At 43.6% G+C, this 19,046-nt stretch overlaps 1 protein-coding gene across 2 annotated transcripts in view; it reads left to right on the forward strand.

Annotated features, from left to right (window-relative positions):
- Positions 1 to 19,046, forward strand: part of LOC147882465 (Nucleic acid-binding, OB-fold-like protein) — a 125,479-nt gene that overhangs the window by 52,090 nt on the left and 54,343 nt on the right. The window contains exons 3-10 of one of the 2 annotated variants that reach the window (XM_087400165.1): positions 4,844 to 5,093; positions 5,368 to 5,460; positions 5,704 to 5,979; positions 6,100 to 6,213; positions 6,838 to 6,909; positions 7,039 to 7,125; positions 8,505 to 8,576; positions 8,958 to 9,047. In XM_087400165.1, the coding sequence (XP_087256291.1) occupies positions 4,844 to 5,093; positions 5,368 to 5,460; positions 5,704 to 5,979; positions 6,100 to 6,213; positions 6,838 to 6,909; positions 7,039 to 7,125; positions 8,505 to 8,576; positions 8,958 to 9,047 (1,054 nt within the window). Of the gene's footprint in view, positions 1 to 4,843; positions 5,094 to 5,361; positions 5,461 to 5,703; positions 5,980 to 6,099; positions 6,214 to 6,837; positions 6,910 to 7,038; positions 7,126 to 8,504; positions 8,577 to 8,957; positions 9,048 to 19,046 lie in introns of both variants that reach the window. The other variant, XM_087400164.1, reaches the window with a different exon arrangement.

Here is a 19,046-nt window from a genome sequence, read left to right on the forward strand (position 1 = left end):
CATCAATCGTGACACCTTGGGTCGGTCCGTCTCCTCTGAGTAGAGTGGTGATTGGCTGAACCTCTATCGTGCGTGCTCTGATCCTCCTCTACGGCTCCCTATCCTATGCCCTGTGGCGTCTCTGCCCACTGATCCAAGCTCCCCTCATTTCGACTATTTCCTCGATCCTCTACTCCTATGTGTCCTGGAGCTGACTCAAAGGCATAAAACTCAGTGATGTGTTTCTGTGCTCGATCAATGTCCAACTGTCTACTCTTGCTATGTGATTGGGTGTAACAAAGTCTCCCTGAGCCGCTGCATCTCCATCAAAAAGAGGCCAACGCCTATCTGATCATGGAAGTGGATTAATCGGGAGAGTAGTTCGAATCCGCTTCCCTCTTGATAGAAGCACCGGTAGCGTCCTTGGATCTCATAATAAGCCTGGCACATGCATAGAAAGTGCTCCTCTGTCTCCACTACTACCAACATGCATAATCTGCAAATTCGCTACTCTCTAGGTGTGCCTGTGGCCCTCCTTGCCTCGATCCTAAACTGGTGTGACGAGATTCGCATCTGTCCTATGGCAATCCTCAGTGCATGGGTAACTCGCTTGTCCTCCAGATACTGGGGCCTGATGATCAGTCCATCATCTGATTTGCTCAAGAAGTGGTCCCGGTAAAACTTGATCTTGGTAGGGAACTCCTGGTCCCCTCCCCAAGTCCGTGATGTATATAGCTGAAGTAAATCCAACCGTATGATATAGTTGATCTCATCGCGTGGGATCTGGAGGGATGGGGAGTCCAGACTATACTGAGAGTTGTATTAATGTCTTCGGGAGGCATCCTCATAGGCGTATGAGACAAAGTACAATTAATAAAGTAACTCACACAAGCCATTGTGGGCTGAAGCAAAGGGCTTGCGAAGGCCCTTGCTGAGTGCTAAGCTAAGCTAAGAATCTAAAAAACTCAAACATGCAAGGCTAGTGTTCCAGATACATATCTGGGGGCCATGGTGCCTCTTCAATTGAGATGTGAAGATGTCATGTATTGGCATCCATCGAGCCATCTCTCGTTGTGGCGGGGGGTGTGGTCTTTGATCTCTGTATTCGGTGGGCGATATCAAGAGTGACACCTCAACTTGGGCGATCTTCTCTAAGTAGTGTAGTGATGGGTTGGACCTCTATCGTGAGTGCTCTCATCATCCCCGTGCCGCTAGCTCCACTTCTCTGCGCCATCTCTTGCTGTTGTCCATGCTGCCCTCATTTCAGCTATCTTCTCTTGCCAATGTGTCGTAGGGCTGACTCGGAGGCATAGAAGTTGGTGACCCTCTGTGCCGTTAGCTCCATTGCTCTGCACCGTCTCTTCCTGTCCATGCTGCCCTCATGTCAGCTATCTCCTCTCCCTAATGTGTCCTAGGGCTGACTCGAAGACATAGAAGTTGGTGATGTGTTGCTGTGCTCGATCTGTCTACGGTCCATACTGTGGACCGTGGTACTGTCACCTCTTGCAGTCTGATTTGCTAAAGTAGGTTCTCTTTATGTTCCTGCATCTCCATCAAAAAGAGGCCAACACAGACCTAGACATGGAAGTGGATCAGCCGGGAAAGTGGCTTGAACCAGTGCCCCTCCTGAAATAAACAGTGGTACCGTCCTCAGTGCTTGTAGTACGTAGGGCAAGTACTCAGGAATTGCTCCTTTGTCTCCACCTCTGCCAATATGCATAGGCTGCAAATCCGCTGCTCTCTAGGTGTTTTTGTGGCTCTTGTTATATCGATCCGCAGCTAATGGATGAGACCCGCATCTAAACGTGTAGCAATCCTCAGTGCTTGTGAGACCCGCCTATCCTTCATATACTGGGGCCTATTAATCACTCTATCCTCTGATACTTTTAGGAAATGATCATGGTAGAAATGGACATTTGTGGGGAACTCTTTGTTCCCACCCCAAGTCCATGATGTTTAGAGCTAGAGAGAGAGAGAGAGAGAGAGAGAGAGAGAGAGAGAGAGAGAGAGAGAGAGAGATGTATTAACATCTGTGGGAGGCCTCGCAGGCCTATGGGAAAAAGTACTCAAAAAAGACAACTCATACAAGCCTCAATGTGCTAGAGCAAAGGGACGCTTGGGCCCTTGCTAAATACTAAGCTATGCTATGCTGATCTAATGAGCTCAAGAGCTCAAGCAAAATCAAAATCAAATACAAGCTGAAACAAACTGAGAGCTGGGACTCAGAAGTGAACACCCAGCACCGTGGTGGCTCTTCGGTGAGCTGTGAAAATATATTGGATCTGCGTCTGTTGAGCTGGCTCACGCTGTGGTGGGGGGCGTGGTCTCCTTGATCTTTGAACCCATTGAGCTATGTCCAGATTGACCTCTCATCTCTGGCGGGTCTCCTCTGAGGAAAGCTGTGATAGGCCGGACCTCATTAGAGTGTGCTCCGGTCGCTCTCCGTGTTGCGAGTGGTCTTTGCGTCCCTCTCTTGGCGGTACTGTTGATAACAAAAAAAGAGGGGAATGACCGGACTGCCCTCAAGCAATCATAGCATGGCTCTAGTCTGACCAAACTTCTTCACTCAAATGGTCTGCACTATTCAATCATCACACAGACAAACCCATAGACAAGCAATGTAACCTTCAACCTCTTTCCAACTTTAACAATTCTCACAATTTCCAACTGTAACTTCAAAAATGAACATGAAAAGGGACACCAACGGGATCAATAACACAGTGTGGCGCTCATGTAGATAGAGCATATGCACCAGTATCTAGAGTAGCTGGATATCAAGGCAATCTTTCACACAATTGGACTGGAAAGCAATCACACAAGGTCACACATACACTTTTCTATCTCACAAAATCCACGAAACTAACCTCTTCAAACTGATAGCGCATCCACACCCCTTCTCATAGATCCTAGGATCCTCTGGAAACCAGCCCGAATCCCAAGATCTCAATCGATCCATCCCTCCTGGCTGATGGCGCAACCCTCAACCATGAGTGGCAACGACCTCAACAGCTCCTGCAAAAGCTTACACATGGTCAGACACTCTCAACAGATACGAGAAGAAGAAAGGTGATAGTGCTCAGCACAAGGTGACTTCGTTTGTTTGCTGGTACTGGGCGTCGAAGCCCAGTCACGCCTTGTGCATTGCCATCAACCCACACCAACTCTCCATAAACTGGCGAATCTGTTGATGCCTCCAGAACCTCTGTCGTTGTGCAACAGTAAAGCTCCACGTCGCCTCTCTCTCTCTCTCTCTCTCTCTCTCTCTCTCGGAAATAGCCAAAAAACTCCCTTATGGCCGAGCTCATGCAAAATCAAATTGGCATCCACCGCGCGACATGCACTTGCAAATGGATAATAGAAAAGAAAGTACAAGAGATGGCCAATGTAAGGTCCAAATTCAACCAAAGTCAACTTAGGACTAAGATGTCCTAAGTGTACAACGCGCCCCAATGGGTCTAAGTGTCCTAACTGGCCTACAAGGCCATACCAGGGCTAAGTGTCAACATTCATTATTTCTGTTTGTTTGGATGAAATACTAGACAATATTATGGCTTGTATCTCGTCATCTTCATGCCATCATTGTTGATCTGACCTTCAGATAATTGCTTCAGTACTGACCTCAGTTGATTCAATTGCTCAGTTAGGATGCTCCCATATTCGTTCCAAATGAAAGAGGTTCTTTATTCAAGATTTTTTTCCCATTTTTCATTCTCTTATCTAAGAGTGTTTAAACAGGTTCCAATGCTCCCCTTGTACTAGTGTTCCCATCAATGTGGTCAGTTTTCATTTTTGAGAGCTCACATGGCTATTTTTTCGGGGACAGTTGAGCTGATAACAGTTCCCACACTCCTGTCTCCATGAGGTGCATAAAAAGCCTTGTCTTCCACATTTTGAAATTCTTGTCATCTAATCTCTCATCTACTCGATCATTACAGCTATGAAAGCTGATGAGGCATCCAGCTTCCACATCTTTTCTCAGGATTTGCTACTGTCGAACACAGCTTTGAAATACAAGTACCGTAGAAAATCCTTCTTGGTAGGCTCTCTTGTACAGTTCACTAGAATCAAGCTGCTCTGTGATACCAGCTCAAAGAGGCGGTATATTCTTACCACTCACAAAAGTTAAAAATATGCTATACTGGTATTTTAAGATTGAGACATAAGCATAGAAAGACTTGCTATAGTCAAAAACAGGGAAGCTTAAAATATTTATGAGTGCAGGATTCATAATTGAAATACATTGTTGTGAGTGAGATCGCCAAGAAGACCATCTCTGTATGATTGCCCTTGGACACACACAAAAGGGCAGGGTGACACATCAGAAACCTTTCTAACATCATCTAGAGGGCTCTCGTCTCCTAGATAGTCTCTAACCCACTAATGCATGTTCATCTCCTCATGGAGACACTAACACTCCCCCTAGATTCATCACCTCCCCAACGAAATCTGCTGCTGTCCTGTATTTTTAGTAACAAGCATATGCAGTATGTCTATCAGTGTCCCGTTCTTGTCAAATTGAACTATATGCTGCTGGGTTTGCTGTGGTGGATGGATCAGGTTCTGCTAATTATCAACAGAAAACTTTCAATTAGAAAAATGCTTTGATTTTTATGGTAAAAGGTCTGAGTGGCCGCTGCATATTTGGGTTAATTCTTACAGTTGAGCTTTGAATGCAACTTTTGTGAACCTTGTTGAAAGTCCCACATGGTGGACTGAATGATTCATGCTTGGCATTTCCACCCTTTGTTTGTCAGTTTGTTGAGAGAACAGGGTGCTGTTAGTTCTTGAATAGCGGACTTCCTAAGTTTGGGTACAATATTACAGGGTACTTTCTCATCTTATGTCATATGTGGAATTTTTACAGACAACAGAGACCACATATTAACCAGTCAAACAAAGGGCAACCCTTTGATCAAGCTAAGGCTGTGCTGGACCTCGTTTTTCCAGATTCTGTAGAAGGTTTTTCTTCCACCAATAGAGTGCTTAGTAATACTCTGGAACAAGCTGCCAAAACACTCCAAAAGCCAACTCGACCTCAGTTTCTGGGAGCTACTTTGCAACCTCTTCAAGAGATGGCTCTGGGGACAGCAGATACAAAACAGCATCAAGCTAAGGTGTGGCTTTCAGCATTGACTTGTCAATTGATTGTTCATCCATCCTCTGTGTCTTGTATTGTGGGTGCACTAATGTGTTATGTAGCAGTGCATGCCTGTTCTGAACAGTGTTGAGTTCGTGGGTTTGGTTCATTTTTTGTTGAGTGCAAACTATTACAATCTTCTCTTATGTCTTTTAGTGGAACAACACTTGATTTGGGATAGAGTGAACTCAGGAGCATTTTCCAGATTTAGAAAATAATTGTCAGCAGTGTGGCTAATGTGCCAGGAACAGGAGGAGTGTGATTGGACACGTGCAGAAGCTTTGTTAAAATCCAAAGAGCAGACAGAAGTCAAGCTGAGAGGCAGTAACACAGCTGGATTGTTTGTAAGAGCCTGTAAACTGTTCTCGTGATCAATATATCTTTTTTGAAACATGTCATGTGAAATGATGCTTGGAATTCGAATTGAGCAAAGTGTGCAATGCAAAATTCTTTTGTACCCCAAGAACCAGAGATCCTCTTTTGTTGCTTGTGCTTCTCGTGGCTTTAATGAAGAAAGAGTAGATGTTCTGTTTCTCTGCCAGGAAATCTATTTTACATTCCAGGTGACACTGGTAATTGATTTGCAGGTATCGTTTGGTTGCCTGGTGGGATTCCTTCCAGTCTTTGAACTGAGCCCTAAAAGAGGAGTAGCTGAATTTTCCACATGGGCGCAACAGAGGGGTTTTGATTTAAGCCACAGAATGGGAGTGAAAAATGGTGGTCCAAGTGATATAGGCCACCCACATACTTCAATCAAGAAAGGCCAGGGTGAACTTGTTGTACCAACAGAAGCAGATCTCAAAGATCTTCGCAATAAGTACAATGAAGAAGTGTCAAAACTTCTGGCCTCCTTTGTGGGCGAGGTATTTTGTTGTTTTTATGGGCTATCACTTTGACATCAGGCTTTTAAACTAATTTTAAGATTGTCTTTCAACTGAAGATGCGCCTACCCTGCTGAACAAGTTGCCATGTTGGAAATTCAGAAAACGAGGGTGGTTGTCAAAGCAGTTGATCAGAATGGGCGAAGGCTCAAATTCTCTGAAAGGGATGCAGAGCCGGATTGTCGGGATCTTGTTCAGAAGAAGGCTGAATTGATGGTTAGTAAACTAGATTTCTGGACATAACCAATTATTGGAGGACTTTTGTGTGTCAAAACAGAGATGTTTCAAATATTCTTCCAACCACTTGTTCACATTCTCAGTTTGACCATCAGTTTGTGGATGTTAAGCTGTACTATGGGCCAATTTGGTACCCATTTGAGAGAACAATTCTTTCCAAAACCCACACATGAATTTAGCATCTCTATCAGGCATATCTCTTGAGGGAGGCCATGTAGCCTAACTATATGTTCTATGAAGTGACTGGCTACTTGAGAAGAGGTATAAGTGGTTTTAGTTGGCACAAAATGGGCTGTTTTGGTCAGTCTATCCACAACCACCATGATATAGCTCCACACCTTTGCTCTCGTAGGCAACCCAGTGATAAAATCCATGCCAATATGAGTCCACTCGCCCTCTAGAATGGGTCGGGGATGTAACAGACCTGCGGGGTGAGGAATACCAGTTCTGTTTTGCTGAGTAGCTGTCTGAGGTTGTCATATCATTAGAGTTGAGTATGTGATTTGCAACGTTCTTATGAGAGTGCACACCTTTTTGGTTTTCTAAAGATGTTGCCAGATAGAAGGAAGTAAATAGACGTTGGAATAATTGATGCTGTGGCAGGACAATCTTAAAGTTGGGGACATTGCCACCTGTGAAGTGAAAAGTATCACACCCATTGGTGTCTTTGTGGAGGTCAGTTATGCTCAATAACTATGGCTATCGTATGAATGAGGCTACTCTTAAAGATTTCATGCAAATTAGTGTGACCATAACTAACCATTGTATTTTTTGGATTTGTGTGGATTACCTCCTGAAATGTAGTTGCATGGGATTTCGGCACTGATTCATCGTTCGGAAGTGTCATGGAACATTGGTGTGGATCCAAAAGATATTTTAAGTGTTGGAGAGGTCAGATCTTGTACCCCCAAAATGCTAAAATGATTCTCATGTGTGTGTGGTTTGTATAGATACTCAAAACATACTTCGATTGTTTGGAGTCCCAGGCCTTGTCATGTCAAATCAGTGTCAATGGTTTTAAAGGGACTCTGCCGCACATGTAGTCTATTTTGATTGCTTTAACCATGGTTTGAATCTCCTTTGTGCTGTAGTATGCAACCCCTTCTTATCCTCTTGTATGATGCAATTTCTCTTATCCTTAGCAGATGATTTATGGTAGCTGTTACCTATAGGTTCTTAAGCCTCAAGTAGTCAACAAATCTTGAATTCTCCAATTGGAAGAAAGCGTCCATGCATGGATGCTCCAATTCCTATACATATTTTTCTGTCCTTTCATTACTCTTCTGAATGTCTTTTTCTATTTAGCTAAGTATTTTTTCCTTCTTTTGTGGATGCATTTATGAACTTTAATTATTACCCTCGTTGTGAAGTCTTTGATTACTCACAGGTTTTGTGATGAGTTATCTGCCTCTAAATTCATGCTTCTAGGTGTGATGGACATAATGCATAGGCTTGTTCCCTCTTCTACTGACTCTAAAGGCATACTTCAAAAGTGGTTCCTTTATATACATGGCAAGTTTATTTATGTTTTGAAAGACACAAAGGGTCTATGGAACAAAAACTATCAAATTGGACTCTTTTTACAAAGGTAGCAAGCAGTCTTCCCTTTCTCATTTGAACTCAAGGATATGTTATGGTCTCCATCTCATACAGCCTAGGATTCAAGATTAGGCTGAACTTAACTCATCGTTTCCATCCAGTGAAGCTGACTGAGATTTATAGTTACACATAGTGGTGAAGATGTGGTACTGACGTGTTGAGTTTGTGGGTTCTTGCCAGAGATCTAGAGGACTTCCCATAGATATTTCTGACCAATTCATTAGAAATGTCTGGGGGAGAAAAACTGGCTGCAAAACTGAAAAACCTTACAGGGAGAACATGTACTTCTTCTATAGGCAACACAACCGAGCTGGACAAATCTAGCTAGGAGAAAGTCTTGGTAAAAGTTCTTGTGGAACATGATTCACATGAACAGTAAGGGAATGGTAGTAAACTTTTTTAGTGTATTTGATATCGTGAGTGGCTTGTAGTAGCTACTGCCAAACTTTGTAAATCATTTGCAATTTACAAGATGCCAGTGCAATATGTGTTTTACCTATAGATGATTTATTAACTGGCAAAATTCTGTGCTCCTGTTAATGCTTTTGTTTTTTAAGGAAGCATGCCATTTTAGCTATGGAAATTTATATTTTTAACGTTTGAGATGATGCCTTAGCATGTTTCGTATAGGACAGAAAATCCTTGAAGGTAGCCTTTGGCATGATATGCAGGTGATCAAGGCCAGGGTATGCCGGCTAGATCGAGTTCTCCAGCGCATTAACTTATCCCTTAAACAAATGCAGGTATGCTTGGAAAACCTATTTGTTTTCCTTCATGTTTTTTGAAAGGACCAATTAGGCAAATAAATGTTGTATCGCTCCTCAAATAAATACAACATAGAAGTGTATAACAAGCCAACACACACAGCAGAAGGCTTGGCAAATTGAAACCATGTGGAGTCTTTTAACTTCCTCTTACGACATAAATATTGTTACATGCCACTTTTTGTTAAAGGGATTAGAAAGTTGAATTAAACTAATGGTCGATTGAGTGGGAAAAATGTACTTGAATTGTCTTTAATTTTGTTTTACCTCTTCCAAAGAATAAAAGAAAGTAAGGTTTGGAATATAAGGTTGAGCCTATTAGAGGGCGGCTGATTGATCCCCATTTGTTGTTTTGGGCAGCCTGACCCCTTAATGAAGACTTTGGAGTCTGTTGTTGGAGATTTGGACAGTGACACGTCTGATTGTAAATCTGAAGTGGTTGAATCTGAGGTACTTTTTATGTTAAATGCACTTGGTCAAGATGCTTTCATTATTTCTGAAAATTTTCCGTTTTTGTGGACGATGCAGTGAAATGTGCTTGGTGTTATTTTGACCATGTTTGATCTTTTTTTTGGGGATGCAACTTTTATTTATGCCTAAATGTCTTCAATTACTTATGAATGCTTACATGCTCATTAAAAAGGAATTGTTATTCCAGGGTAATTGCCAATAACTATGCTAATTGCAATGTTTATACTTTTAAATACAATCCTTATTATCCTTTAGGGGTGCTTATCTTCTATCACATTTACTATTCGTTGAGTAGGCTGTGTTTAAAGTTGATGGGCTGTGTTTCATTGAGACATCTCGGTTGCTAGGTCAGCTATCTAACATAAATGCCTCCTAAAGACTATTTTGGCTTGTTTTGAAGGCCTTTGGAAGCTCAGACATTCTATCATCAAACGTATCTTGTTAAGAGGCTCCAGTTCACAGCTTTTATCCCTGGCAAATCAGAAATTTATAGAAAATAATTTGGCAGTTGTCTAATGTGCTAGGTGAGATTGCATTGGCCTTTTGCATTATAATATACCTAATCTTTTTGAAGAAGCTTCTACGTTGTGATGGAGCCGTACATAGCAAGGTGCTATTAGGCCAAGCAAATAGAAATGGTGCCTTTTTAGAGCCTTACTATGGAAGTCTGTTTCATTTAAGAGTCATGCTGTTGGGGTACCCTGCCCATCAAGCCCTCGAGAATGAGAGAAAGAGGAATGCTGTCCACAAAAGAGGCCAGCTCATCAATATGGAATAGGGGGCATCCTTGTTTTACCCCAAAGGAGCTACTTACCTCTTGGCAGTCCTTGTGTCATGTGTACACTGCTTGTAACTTTCTTATATAAAGGACGATTGCACATATAACATCCTGTGGAATATCTAAAGCTCAGAGTTGTGCAATGAGGCGGACCCGTGTGGTACTGAATTGAAGGCCTTTCGAAAATTCACACAGTAGCAACATACTTTTTGTTTCCAGTGTCTGTCCTTCAGTATGATGGCTTTAAGGGTGGAGATGTGGTCTAGTGTGGATTGGTCTTGTCTGAAGCCTGCCTATCCAGTTGCTCACATGTCTGCTCTCTCAAGATACTCCGTGATGTGTATCTCAAGAGTAGACTTAAACACCTTGGCCATCACGTGGCCCACCATGATATTCAGGTAGTTGCTTGCGTTCATGGGGTCTCTTGCTTTGTGAATGGGTGTGATGATGCTTGCAGCCCGGCAAGTGGGGATTTATAGAAGGCTTCATTGAACAACTTGGCTAGTAGAGGGGACACCGATGGTCTCTTTTCCCTTCTAGGAGCTTGACCAAAAACCTTTGGTGTTACTACTATACCGTATACTCAAGGGTTCTGTCAAACCACCTCTTCTATCTCACGCTGCTCATGCGATATATACTAGACCTACGCTAGTTCTTTCTCACGGGCGATGGCTATCTTTTCTTTCCTCCCAGCCAACTCTCAGGGACCTGATGCGTGATTATTCGTTATTCCCATCGTTAATTCCTTCATCCTTATCCCTGAGACCCACAGTTCCCTAGATAGTTCCTGGCCACATGTCTTCATTTTAGGCCCTTACTTAGATGCATCCTTTTTCACCCCTCTCTTGGAGTTCCTTTAAAACCAATTGCCCCTTGGCAATTTGCACATTTAGATGCACCTAGGCCCTAGCCCTATTAGAACTACCTAGTCAATGCCATTACGCCCTCACCTAGGACCTTGGCAGTTACTTCTCTTGACCATTTAATTACGCACATTAACTATTACAAAAGTTGGTCATCTAAGAGAAAATGCCCACCGATCTATCCGAGGTCATGCTATCTCGGCTAGAGCATAACATTCCTTCCCTCTTCAAGCATCAACGTCCTCGATGATGAAATCTGGGAATGCTCTCCGTAACTGGTATACGGATTCCCAGGTAGCTTCCGATAGAGGCTGACCATGCCATGCAACCAACACCGTGGGTATCTTCCGATTTCGTATCTGCATTGTTCCTCGGTCCAGGATCCTTGTTGGTTTGCGCCTTGCAATATCCTCTATCTCCTGAAACAAAACCACACCTTCGATTAGTGAGTCACCTGTATGCAAAAATTTCTTTAAGCGCGAAACAGGAAAAACCGGGTGCACCTTACACCCCTGTGGCAATTCTAATTTATAGGCTACACTGCCTATTCTCTTTAGAATTAACCACGGCCCACAGTATCGAGGTGATAACTTAGCACACTCTCCTGAAGTCAACGACTTCGAGTGCGAAGGAATTCTGAGAAAAACTTTTTCTCCTTCTTCAAATACTCTTATAGACCGATTTTCATCCGCATACACCTTGGCTCTATCCATAGCCTGGCGGATATTAGCTCTCGCAAGTGCTAGCATCTCCCGCATCTGAACTACAAAGTTCGCGGCACTAGGCACTTTCTGAGGTACTCCAACTATAGTCGGATTGGCTGGTCTATAACCATAGTTCAGCTCAAACGGACTGAACCCAGTAGATGAATGTTTCCTATTATTGTAGGCAAACTTCAACAATGGCAACCACTTGTCCCATGTATGTTGCCTTAATGATACATATGCTCTCAGCATATCCTCTAAAGTCTGGTTGACTCTCAAAGTCTGACCATCCGTCTCAGGATGATCCCCACTACTCATTCCCAACTCAGTCCTTAGTGTCTCAAATACCGCTGTCCAAAAATGACCGGTAAATCTAACATCTCTGTCTGACACTATGGATCTAGGCAATCCATGCAGACGAAATATATGTCTAACAAACAAATCCGCCACTTGCGGGGCACTAACAGACTCTCTAGTCGGAATGAAGTGAGCCATCTTGGTTAGACGATCAACCACCACAAGGATAGAATTATACCCTCCTTGTGTTGCAGGTAGCCCTACAATAAAATCCATGGAAATGCTCTCCCACTTACTTAGTGGTATTTCCAAGGGCTGTAAAAGTCCGGGTGGCTTCACCCGCTCGGCCTTACTTACCTGACACGAGAAACACTGTGTCACATATTCATGAATATGCTTTTTCATCTTTGGCCAAAAGAAATCTCGCTTCACGAGATCATATGTCTTCTCGACTCCTGGATGTCCCGCACACGGGCTATCATGGCACTGTCGAATGACTCTCTGCCTGAGATCATTCTGACCAGGTACTACAACCTTGCCATTTCTAACTAGCATACCATCCCTTATGGTATATCTTGCATAAGTTTGGCCTTTCCTGGATGCCAGGTCATCCTTTTCACTTTCCCCGGGTTTTAACACATGAGCTTTAGGCCATAAGCTCTGGACAAACTCGTCCACCTTTTGAGTTTCTCTGATCTCGGTCATTAGAGCACTCTCTAATACCGTGAAACTCAGGTTGTGCATAATGCGAGACAACGCATCAACAACCTTATTGTCTTTTCCCCTTCGGTACCGAATCGTTAGATTAAACTCCTGCATGAGCTCTGCCCACCTAGCTTGGCGGCCCCTCAAGTCAGGCTGTTTACAAAAATGTTTCAGAGTATCATGATCCACATCCACATAAAACTCTGAACCATACAGATAATGCCTCCATGTTTTCAAAGCATGGATAACTGCATACAACTCCAATTCATGAGTTGGCCAATTCCTTTGAGAGGGAGAAAGCTTCTTGCTTTCAAAGGCTACTGGCCTTCCCTCTTGAAGGAGGACGGCTGCTACCGCAATGCCACTTGCATCGGTTTCTAGGAACAACGGTTTCTGGGGATCAACTATTTTTAACATTGGTCCTGAGACCACAGCTTGTTTTATGGTGTTAAAACTTTCCTGTTGATTCTGTCCCCAAATAAAAGGTACTTTATCTGAGGTCAGATCAGTCAATGGCGATACTATTCCGGAATATCCTTTGATATGCCTTCTATAAAACTGGACAAATCCCAAGAATGATCGCAACGCGGTCAGACTCTGAGGGATTGGCCAAGTTAGTATCGCAGCCACTTTCTTCGGATCCATTTCTACCCCCTGTGGAGTAATTATGAACCCTAAATACTCAAGCCTAACCATACACAGTATAGTTTTCTTTTTTTTCACATAAAGACTGGCTTTCCTCAACGTACTGAACACTATCCTTAAGTGTTCACGATGTTCAGTAACACTTTTACTGAATATCAGGATGTCGTCAATAAAATGTACTACGAACTTTCCGATATACGGACGTAGTAAATCGTTCATAAGCATGACGAAGGTCGCTGGAGCATTGGTAAGTCCAAAGGGCATTACCAAAAACTCATAATGACCAAACCTGCTTCTGAAAGCGGTTTTATGCACATCCTCGGCTCTAATCCGGATCTGATGGTAGCCACACTTAAGATCTATCTTGCTGAAAATCACGGCTCCATGTAATGCATCTAGGAAATCATCAATCCGAGCCATCGGATACCTGTGCTTAACAGTGATATTATTCAATGCTCTGTAATCTATACAGAGGCGAAACGTATCATCCTTTTTCCTCTTTAATATCACTGGCGAAGCAAAAGGTGAGAAACTTGGTTGAATCTGCCCCAACTTGAGGTATTCTTCCAATTGTCTACGCACCTCCGCCTCTTCAGTAAAACTCATTCTATAGGGAGGTCTATTTACAGGTTCTGCCCCCGGGATCAGTTCATTCTTATGTTGAACTTTCCGCTCTGGAGGTAACCCATAAGGTGGTTCATCCCTAAAACATTCAGAGAACTCCTCTATTATAAGATTAGCCAGCTTGGCCATCTCACCACTTTGCGTAACATCAGTGCTAGTCGAAGAATCATCCACCGACTCTACCGATGCTGTGCAAAGGTACAAAAACTCTACTTGAGCCTTCCTGATTTCCATCACGGAAACCAACGGTCCCTGAGGTATATCTTTTTCACCTCGCAAGACATAAAGCACATCATTCATCTTGAATTGATATACGTGCTTTTTCCAATCAATGGCTGGATTCTTCCTAGAATGCCACGCCATTCCCAGGGCTATATCTGCATGAGCAAGCTTGGTCATTTCAAAATCAAGCTTCTCAGCATAGTCCTGAATCCGAAGCTCCAACTGGGTAACCCTTTGGTCCCATACTTCAGTTGAACTTCCATCTGCCATCCTGACTGTATACGCATAGTCAGATGGACTTGTCTTTAATTTCAGCCTCTTCACGAGCTTGGAGTTAATCACATTGTGAGTTGACGCTGAGTCAAACAACACAATGACATCATGACTGGCCACTTGCCCTTTCATTTTAATTAACTCCGTATCATTAAAGGCTGTATACCCCGTTGTTGCGGGCTTAGATAGGATGTTATCAGGTGCACTCGTCACTAACTTAGCAACAGATACACATAACAAACAAGGTACTAACCTCTGAGAAGGTCCCGCCAGTTGCATCTGCATATGTTCCGCACTGGGACTCTCCTGCATTTCTACGTCGCATTCAGATATTATCATATTAGCCGTGCGACGATCTTTATTCAGTGGACAATCCTTCCACTGATGTCGCTGAAGGCAGCCGAAGCACAATCCTTCTTTTCTAGCTTTCTCTTTTTGTTCAGGGGTCAACGAGGACTTTGACCAAGCTCGGGCTGCCATTGGAGTTATTTTCCTTTTCACCCCAACGGTGGTACTTGTTTTTACTGGTCCCTCAACCGGCTTCACCTGCTTGGTTTGGCCACTTGGCTGCGAGACACTTGTCTTTGAAACCCATTTCCTCTGAAATCCCCCTTTTCTCGGGTGCTCATACTGAGTCCCTGCCTGCACAAATCCGCCAGATCTGCCTCTGGCATCCTCATAGTTCAGGGCTACTGCTATAGATTCATCTAGTGTAGTCACATATTTAGCCCGAACTTCCATTTTGATCTTGTCGTTCAGTCCATAGATATAGTCTTTTAACTGAACCGACATAGGGAGAGGGTCTGTTATTTTCATGACACATTCTCTGAATTTGTCAGTGTACTGTGCCACTGACAAGCTCCTCTGACGAAGATTTCTATAAGCATCCCAAGCTCGGGATTCTTCATCAGGTGGGAGAAAGTGTTTCTTGAATTCAACTTTGAACCCTTCCCAGGTGGTTGGAGCAACTTGATCCTTCTGTTGCTTTATCCACCATCTGTCCGCTGCCTCAATAAACAGGTGCGTGGCCTCGCGGATTTTCTTTAGATCGGATCTAATCTCACAAATGGCGAAGGCTTCTTCCCACTTGTGCAACCAAACCTCGATCACATCAGAGCTGCGCTCGGTCATCCGACCAGCGTACTTCTCCGGTCTATAATTAGCAATATTAGGCACTTTGACCCTTGCGCGCTCTAAGGAATGTACACTGGGCTCTGGCTCAGCTAGAGCTTTGCCCTTATCAACCCTAGACGGTCTAGCCGACAAGGCTTGCACCATCTCCCTGATCTCATTTTGACCAGCATTCACTTGAAGTTGCTGGTTCATAATCTGCTGTAAAGCATCCTCTAATATTGAAATCCTACCAATCAACGTAGGTGCTGCCTGATGTGACATCTGTTGTGTGGATTGTACTCTAGAATCACTAGGATTCACCCTTGAATTCTGCCCTTCTGCTTCCATAAGTTCACAGTGGAAGATGGTTTTTTTTATAAAAAAAATTGGGGTTTTTTTTTTTAAATATGATGGATTTCCCCCTTTTTGTTATACACAAAAAAAAATAAACAACAGTCCCTGCTGTAAGAACGAACTAACTGCTACTCAGAATTTTTTCTGAAAGACATAGATGCTTCCTGGATTCAAGTCCGCCACCACGCGATTGAAGGCGACGCCACCATTATTCGTTATCGTCTGTCTGCGTTGATCGGAAGCAGCAACTAGTTGCCTGCGTTCTATTCTTCGTGCTTGTCGTCGTTTCCCTACGCAGATGACAATATAGGCGTCGACGTAACAGCTCATTGCGGAAACATACACGTCATCCGTCTCTACTCCACGCTCGTGTTTTCACGACCAGTCCACCGCCTTACGAAGGCTAGGCCACAACGCCAATTACGGACTGGTATAGTCACCAAGGCTGAAGCCTTGCCACCAGCCCACAATTGAGGAGCGGAATAGACCGATTCGACGGGTTACGGCATCAATTTTAATCAGGTGCGTCACAATTCCGATTTCAAGCCCAAAACCCCCGACGCCAACACTGCGTCATCGATCGTGAAACCGACTCTTCTTCCAAGCCACCGTACAGCGCCTCACGGTGATCAGCACCTTACCCACGCCAGTCGTCGCAACTGTCGGTCGAACTCTCAGCTCTGATACCAAATGTCAAACCACCTCTTCTATCTCACGCTGCTCATGCGATATATACTAGACCTACGCTAGTTCTTTCTCTCGGGCGATGGCTATCTTTTCTTTCCTCCCAGCCAACTCTCAGGGACCTGATGCGTGATTATTCGTTATTCCCATCGTTAATTCCTTCATCCTTATCCCTGAGACCCACAATTCCCTAGATAGTTCCTGGCCACATGTCTTTATTTTAGGCCCTTACTTAGATGCATCCTTTTTCACCCCTCTCTTGGAGTTCCTTTAAAACCAATTGCCCCTTGGCAATTTGCACATTTAGATGCACCTAGGCCCTAGCCCTATTAGAACTACCTAGTCAATGCCATTACGCCCTCACCTAGGACCTTGGCAGTTACTTCTCTTGACCATTTAATTACGCACATTAACTATTACAAAAGTTGGTCATCTAAGAGAAAATGCCCACCGATCTATCCGAGGTCATGCTATCTCGGCTAGAGCATAACAGGTTCTTGTACGACTATAGCAATGGGCGCCTGTTCGATTGGTGGGTGCCCCGGTTCTCCTTTCATGTGCAACGATACGGTGGGTGGAAAGCCATCTTCAAAGCTCTATCAAAGTAGTAAATTATGCAAGTCATTAATACAATATTTGAATAATGTGATGTAGAAAATATAAATAAGAATAAATAAATATCTATGTATAAATTAATATAAAGTACAATAAGCTAATAACTTAAAATAATTTAAAATTTTGGATTATAAACAATATTTAAAAATAAATAAATAAATATTCAAGTAATATGCACATTAGTAAATATTAAACGAAATAGTATGTACAAATTATAAATTAATTCAAAAATTAGTGAATGACGTAAGGTGGGTGTTAAAAAATATACACCGGTGTGCTTCTAGCCTATGTGCTTATCTCTGATGGGTATGATACTCTGCACAGGCCTTAAAACTTACTTACTTTAAGGCCTATGTAAAGGATCTACCCATTGGATATCATTTGCATGGTTTGGAATGCATATTTTCTTGTTCCTTACCATGCATCATGCATGAGTGTTAAAAAATATTCATCGGTGTGCTTCTAGGTTATGCTTGTCTCTGAAGGGCATAATACTTTGCACAAGCCTTAAACTTACTTAGTGTGAGTCCTATATAAAGTATCATACCCATCGGACATCAACTGCATGGTTTGGAATGCGTCCTTTGTTGAAAAAAAAAACCATGCATGATGCTTGGGTGTGTTCCCTCAAGTTTTGTTCACTTCTGTTGATAGATTTTCATTGAAGGATTTATTCACTTCTGTCGTAGACGGATTTTTATTAGTGTCATTTTTTCTATCTCATTTTCGTTTCGTGGGTTCTCTTTGCAGCCCATGGGTGGCATGGTGACAAACGGAACAAAGGTAACTTAGTGCGCTCTCCATTGACAATTGGCAATCGCTAGTAGCCTTTGGTTGCTGTGAGCACCAACAGGCACTAATGCAGCTTTTTGTTGCCTTAAAGACCCGACACTATTCATAATGATATGCAACCAATGGATGATGCACATGGAGCTGGTTTGTGCATCTAGACCAAAAGTGATGGCGGACGCTAATGCATCCATGCTTGGACTCTGCCTATAATAACAAAACAATGCCCATATCTCTCGCTTGGCCTTTGCCCACAATCAAAATGGGACTGAGACGCTGTAACCAATGGATAATGACCCACAACCAGCGGATGATGCATCCAGATTTGATTTCTACCTTGTGACCAAACATGACAAACTCTGATGTATCCATAGCTGCCGCTTGGCCCCAACCCACGATAAAAAATAGTGCCCATAGCTCCCACTAGGCTTTTGTCCATGAATAGGAGTAAAATTGAGGATGAGCAAAAGTAGTGAGGGATGAAGGGAGTGGCTGGTGGTGGCTGAGTGGAGGGGCTTGGAGCTAAGCAGGGAGGCTAGGGGTGGTTGAGCAGAGAGGATGGGGGTTGAGCAGAGCGACTGGGGATGGCTGGGGGTTGTGGGGCTTGGTGAGGTTGAGGGGGGTCGATGGAGGAGGTTGAGCAGTGTGGTGGGGTCCTGAGTAGAGGGGTTGAGGGTGGATGAATAGTGTTTCTAGGGCTGAGCAGAGGGGCTAGGTGAGGTTGAGGGCTGAGCGGAGGGGCTGGGGAGGCTGAGCAAGTGGTTGGGGGCTGAGCCAAGGGGTTGGTGAAGTTGAATGTGGTGGCCGGGGGCTCACCGGAGGGGCTTTGTGAGGCTGAGGGTGTTGAGAAAGAGAAAGAAAGAAAGAAAGAAAGTGTATTAAAGTCTTCGGAAGACCGATGGGTGCATGAGACTGTGAAAAACCTGATACAATGAGCTGTTGTAGTGGAGCTACTAAACGAGCATCCACACCAATGCAGAATGCAAAAAATGCAAATGCAAAATAGCAGTACTAAATCCTAAGTACAACATAGTCATATCTCGACTATATATCTCAGTCTCAGCATCATCGTCGACATCATCATAACCATCATCATCATCATCATCAGCAGCAGGACCTCAGGATGGATGAGGCTGTGGAAGTGGAGGCATGAGGTTAGCAATAGAGCGTTGACGCCCCCCCAAGGGTGCAGTCCTGGTACATCTCCTGGTCGTAGCTCTACGTCTAACCAGGGCCACTGTGACCCCCGTCGGTCGGGCTCTGACCCTAAACAAGGAGGGGATGTCCCCAAGTATGATTTGTGAGTCAACCC

The sequence above is a fragment of the Dipteris shenzhenensis genome, chromosome 29 (genome assembly GCF_047967505.1).
Source record: "Dipteris shenzhenensis isolate YYH24624 ecotype China chromosome 29, Dip_SZ_1.0, whole genome shotgun sequence".
Classification (NCBI taxonomy): Eukaryota; Viridiplantae; Streptophyta; class Polypodiopsida; order Gleicheniales; family Dipteridaceae; genus Dipteris; species Dipteris shenzhenensis.